Source organism: Rutidosis leptorrhynchoides, chromosome 6 (assembly GCF_046630445.1).
Source record: "Rutidosis leptorrhynchoides isolate AG116_Rl617_1_P2 chromosome 6, CSIRO_AGI_Rlap_v1, whole genome shotgun sequence".
Taxonomy (NCBI): Eukaryota; Viridiplantae; Streptophyta; class Magnoliopsida; order Asterales; family Asteraceae; genus Rutidosis; species Rutidosis leptorrhynchoides.
The window spans coordinates 67,483,703-67,489,645 of NC_092338.1; the positions used below are offsets into that span (position 1 = coordinate 67,483,703).

General features: G+C 46.3%; 1 protein-coding gene across 1 annotated transcript; it reads right to left on the reverse strand.

Annotated features, from left to right (window-relative positions):
• Window positions 1–4,272: 4,272 nt before the first annotated feature.
• LOC139853720 (uncharacterized) lies at window positions 4,273–5,417 on the reverse strand. The gene is made up of 2 exons (XM_071843085.1): window positions 4,666–5,417; window positions 4,273–4,624 (listed from the first exon to the last, which is right to left on the reverse strand). Exons 1-2 carry the CDS (start codon window positions 5,415–5,417, stop codon window positions 4,273–4,275), a joined length of 1,104 nt encoding a protein of 367 aa, XP_071699186.1.
• Window positions 5,418–5,943: the final 526 nt, after the last annotated feature.

Genomic DNA, 5,943 nt, shown 5'->3' on the forward strand with positions numbered 1-5,943 from the left:
CTTGCGCAAGAAGTGCTATAGCGCGCAGGATATGCACTTGGTGCAAGTGTGATGCGCAACACGAGCCAATCAGGTATGCGTATCATTAAGTCCCCCAGTTCGATATTATGCGCAAGTATTGCGCATGGTGTCGAAATCAACTACTATTAATTTCATGATAGGTGTGACGTGACAGCCGTCACATCACCCGTCATATTGCATTAAATTCTCTCCTTTAGTTGTCTTCTGGCATGCGCACGGTCAAGATCCGTCATGGCCATCTCTTCCCCTTCTATAAATAGAACGTTCTTCATTCAAATTTCACTTTTCTCTCTCTTCTCTCTCTGACATGGCTTATCGTGCTGACTTTTCCAACGTTGGCTCCATTCCTTCATCCATTTCCGCCGAATATGTAGCGCATATCTTAAAGCGCTATACCCCCATGAGATCCCTGTAGCCTGCCGTTCCTGGATGTTTAGACAGGGCCAACCGTGCTCCTAGCAGAAAAGTAGCCGTTTATAGTGTAGTTTTTGAGCAGAAAAATATGCGCATTCCACCTACGAATTTCATCTTGCGTGTGCTTTCACATTTTAACATTGGCGTGGGTCAGCTGGATCCTGACAGCGCCTGCCGTCTTGTTGTTTTTCAGATGTGGTGCAGGGCGCACGACTTTATTCCTACTGTGAATTTGTTCAAGAACATATTTTCTTGTGAACGGCTTGATACAGGTTGGTTCTCTTTCCGTGACAATGTTCGCTTTACCGGCGAACCATCAGACACTGTTGTAAACGACGTCCATTGCATCCGTTGCGACGCCCGTTGCGACATTTTGATGACTAAACCGTTTCGACCCCGTCCGTTTTCTTATAAGCCGGTCAACGGTCAAAAGTAAGGTCAAATGCAGGAAAAATTGGGTCAACGCCGGTCAAAAGTCAAAAATTCTGTTAAAATCAGTCATAAGTTGGTCAAATCCATCAAAATTGACTTAGTTTAGTATTCCATTTTATATTATAGTAACGCTAATAGCACTTATAGATACAAACTTGTCAACGAAGATTTTTTAGCTCTAAAACATGTGTAAATATATATTTATATATTTAGAAGTCAACATTAGTCAACATCCGTTTCGACCCCGTCTCGGCCCCGTTTTTTCTGTTGCGACGTTTTGATGTCGCTACCGTTTCGGCCCCGTCTCGCGTCTTTTTCAACCTTGCCATCAGAGGAGAATCCGCGCGATTGGAAAGAGCGTTACTTCTTCGTGGATGATACCTTTATTCCGTTAGAGTTCTCAAATGTGAGTGCTTGGCAATATGGTTTTGACGGTAGCTTAAATATGGCGCCACCTTTAAGTTCAAGTGAAAGGTCAATGTTGGATAAATGCGTAGGCCACGCGCTTCCCTTACGTGCGTATAGCAACAGCGTGCTGTATGCTGGTGGGATATCCAAGCATTGGCCAGATCCCAACTACTATCCTCACTTCAGTCGTCATTTGCAAGGTATGTATAGCTTTTTACCTTCTTTTACTCTACACCTTCCTTAACGCTTCTACCCTTTGTTGACAGCAATTTCCTTTTCGGAGAACCTCGAGTTCTCTTCTTCTACTTCTGTAGTAGTGGACCGTATGCCCTTAGGTAAAGGGTTTTCCACAAAGCGCCCCGTCGCTGCGGCTTCTGCTTCTGGCCCCTCACGCAGGAAGAAGAAAAAGAAGATTGCGGCGCAGTATGCTGACTTGCCTAAGCGATGTCCTCGCGGGAAACTTGTTCCGCCACATCGTGGCGCGCCTGCTCCGAAGAAGCGCAAAAGATCTGTTGCTTCTCCCCCAACAAAGCGCGCTCGCACTGGTATGTTTGCGCACCTCCATTGTTACTTATTGTGTTTGAATTTCGGCACTACTCACTTGTTATTATTCCTATATAGATGACGGGCGCGGTAGTAACGCGAGAGGGAGCGCGAACAGACATCATCCATCTCCCATTCATATTGATAGCGACTCCTCTGTTGAAAGGCAACGCCCGAACTCGGCGGGCTCTTGAAAGGGTAAGAACGTTCAGAACCCCGGGCCGGGCAATGAGTCTTCCGACGATGAATTCTTCGTAATGAGGGACACCATAATGCGCCTTTGTGGCAAGCTTGATAAGGCGCAACAGGAAAATATAAAGATTCAGGCACAACTAGATCATGCTAACCTTCAGAATAGTAATCATGAGGAAACCATCCGTATGTTACGCGCATAGTGCACCCAGTTGGAGCAGCGAGAGAGGTCGGTTGCTCACGAGTTTGAGGTGCTAAAGGCAGGTCTCCCTCACATAGTGGATGATGCTTTAAATAGCGCCGCCGTGAATGATCGCTATGAGAGTGCTTTGAAAGCTATACAGGATGTCGAGCGCCTTCACTTTTGGGATATCGTGAAAGAACATATTCAGGTGCCCGCTATCCTTCCTAAAGCTATCCGAGACTGTCTCATTCCTGGAGCGCATAAAGTTGCTAGGGAGGCCTGCAGAGCATTGCACCACATCCCTATTCCTAGGCTCGAGGAGTTGTTAAGCAATCCGCGAGTGTCGGTGCAAGAGTTAGTAGACTCTAAGTTGTAATTTTGCTTTGTAGTGTCATAATGTGTAACGACGCATGTAACATTTTGTACTAAGTGTATTTCTCGTAATAAATGGGAAATGTGTTATCGCAATGTAAGCTTATGATGCACTTTACTGCTCGTATTCTTGTTTCATAACTGGTAATCATTGTTATTTTGTACTCTTGGCGTATCGCCGCTAACCTTTATGTGTGCTGATTTGCACTCAGCACACACTTGGGTCGCGCGCCCGTAATCGCGTCAAAGAGCGTTCCAAACGTTAGTTTAGGACTGTGGTCAAGCGCGACCAACGCTTTTTTGTTTATAGTCATGACTTGCAGATCCCTAGGTCTGCTCGGGTGGAACTAGGTCAACCCAATGATCGTCGCTCTCTAGTAATTAGTTTAGTCTGTCGCCAAACAGACTTCTGCCACGCGAGAGCTAGGGAAAGTCATCCCTTAAGTAGGCAGGAACGCGCTAGTATTTCACTGTGCGCTTGCAGTTTAAATCATAAAGCTATTCAGCTCCGAGAGGCACATGAAATCATAACCGGAAATGACTTAATGCTTTAATATAATCGAAAAACGAGTTTTCAATAGCGCAGCACACGGTCAACCTACAAAGGCGCGTTGTCTAGTAGTTACATGTAAATCTAGACAAAGTAGGTGATTGATCAAGTCTCCTATTTTCTATATTACATGTAGCATTTTTTTAAGCGCGGTAGCATGCCAGGTCCGCTTGATTGGATTTCCCTTAAGCTCTGCCAGTTTGTAAGTTCCAGTGTTGCTGATCCCAATGACCTTGTAAGGTCCCTCCCAATTCGGCCCTAACTTCCTAGTGTTTTGGGCCCTGCTTGCTTGGTTGTCGCGCCACACAAGGTCTCCCACCTTGTAAGTTCTTGCTCTTACACGCTTGTCGTAATACTTTGCAATGAGCTGTTTGTTGGCGGCTTCTCGAATTGCTGCCATTTCCCTACGCTCCTCTGCATAATTTAGATTAGTGCGCAACCCTTCGTCATTTTCGCCTTCGCTTTACGACAAAATTCTCTCTGTCGAAATCGTTATTTCAGCCTGGATTACTGCTTCTGAACCGTATACCAAACTGAATGGTGTCTCTCCTGTGCTGTTCTTGTGCGTTGTTCTGTACGCCCATAAGACTTTTGGTAACTCATCTACCCATCCACTGCGCTTCATTCCCAATCTTGCTTTTATGGCGTGTACAATGTCTCTGTTTGTAACCTTACATTGACCATTAGCCTGAGGGTGCACGATGGAGGTGAAGCGTTGCTTGATATTCAAGTCCTGACACCAGCTGCGGAAGGGGTTGCCTTCGAATTGTGTACCGTTGTCGCTGACAATCTAGTTAGGCACATCGAATCTGCACACGATGCTTTCCCAGAAATAATCTATGATCTGCTTACTGGTGATGGTGCGCAGCGGCTTCTCTTCTACCCACTTAGTGAAGAAGTCGATGGCGACCACTAGGTATTCAGCGTTTCCCGTGCCCTTTGGGAAAGGTCCCACTATGTCAATAGCCCATTTGCAGAATGGCCATGGCGACGTGATAGGTATCATAGGGTGTTGTGGCACTCTGTTAACTGGAGCGTGTAACTATCTCCTTTCAGCTGTGTCAGCGTACATTCTGGGCCAATAATATCCTAATCGTTTAATCCTCTCGGTGACTGTCCTCCACCCAGAATGCAACCCGCAAGATCCCTTGTGAATCTAATCGATAATCATAGCGGCTTCTTTAGGTCCTACGCAGTGTAGGGAGGCACCTAAATAAGACTTTCGATATAAAACTTCTCCTCGCAATTCGTAATTCGGTGCTTTTACCCTGATCTTCATCGCTTCCTTCACTCCTTCAGGCAAAGACCCAGTCCGCAAGAATTCTATGATGTCTGTCATCCAAGTCGCTTCTTCTTCTTCAACGGACGCAATCGTTGTTTCTGGCTCCGTGGATTTCTTGAAGACTTGTTCCACTAATATTTTATTTTCCAAATGGTTGAAGGTGAGTGCCTCCAGGTTACTGAGCACATCCTCCTGCTTGTTCTGGCTCCTAGGGATTTGGCTGATCCTGAAGTCAATGAATGTGTCGGCTAGAGAGTGAACCAGAGCCAGGTATGATTGCATAGATCATGATGTTTGGCGTCAAATGTGTCGTTTATCTGATTGGCGACTAGCTGTGAATCCACGTAGGCTTGTAACTTCTTTACTCCTAATTCTCGAGCTATACGCATCCCTGCTAATAGCGCTTCATACTCCGCCTCATTATTTGTTACTTTAAAGTTGAACCGTAACGCGTATGTATGCTCCTCCTGATGCGGACCGGTGAGGATCAGCCCTGCACCAGCGCCCTCAGAGCTTGCTGCGCCGTCTGTATAGAGCTCCCATAGTTCGAGCGGAGGTGCTGGGAGTTGCTCAGGGTCACATATTGCCGGCATGTCAGCGGCTGTTTCGGCCAAATAATCAGCCATCACCTGCCCTTTGATAGTGCTTCTAGCGCAGTACGCGATTTTGTGCTCGCCTAGCTCTATTGCCCATTTGGTTAGCCTGCCCGATATCTCGGGTTTATAGAGCAGCTGTCGAATAGCTTGATCAATGAGTACCGTAATTGGATGTGCTTGGAAGTATCTGCGCAAACGTCTATCGGTAAAAACGAGCGCGTATACGAGTTTTTCTATGAGGAGATAATTCAGCTCGCTTCCTGATAGCGCTTTGCTGACGAAATATATCGGCATTTGAGCGTCCCCTCGTTCAGCGACTAAGACGGAACTAACGGCTTTCTTAGACACCGCGAGGTAAAGTATCAAGGTTTCGCCAGCGATTGGCGCCGTTAATGTGGGGAGGTCTTTGAGAAGCGCTTTCATCTTCTGAAACGCTTTTTCTGCCTCGTCTGTCTATTTGAAATCCGATTTTTTAGCGCAGTCCTTCAAGGTATGAAAGAATGGGAGCGATCTTTCAGCAGCCTTAGACAGTAATCGTGTCAGCGCGACTAATTTCCCATTGAGGCTTTGAACTTGCTTCTTCGTTTTGGGGGGGGCATTTTTTCAATTGCTTCTATCTTCTTCGGGTTAGCCTTGATTCCGCGCGGAATTACGATGTGCCCTAGAAAATTCCCTCCTTCTTCCCCAAAGCTACACTTGGCAGGTTTGAGCTTCATGTTGATGCTCCTGAGTGTGTTAAATGTTTCGAGTATATCGGCCAACAACTGTTCTTCGGTATTGCTCTTAATGACGAGGTCGTCGACATACGCCTCGAGGTTACGCCTGATTTGCTTAGAGAATGCTGTATTGATGGTGCGCTGATAGGTAGCGCCAGTGTTTTTGAGTCCGAAAGGCATCTTTGTGTAATAGTATATCCTTGGTTTGTGTGGAACGCGGTCTTCTCCTCATC

Coding starts and splice junctions, on each gene's coding strand:
- LOC139853720 (XM_071843085.1), bottom strand. CDS start 5,417: ATGAAAGCGCTTCTCAAAGACCTCCCCACATTAACGGCGCCAATCGCT. Junction 4,625..4,665: donor GATCTATGCAATCATACCTG/GCTCTGGTTCAC, acceptor CATTGACTTCAG/GATCAGCCAAATCCCTAGGA.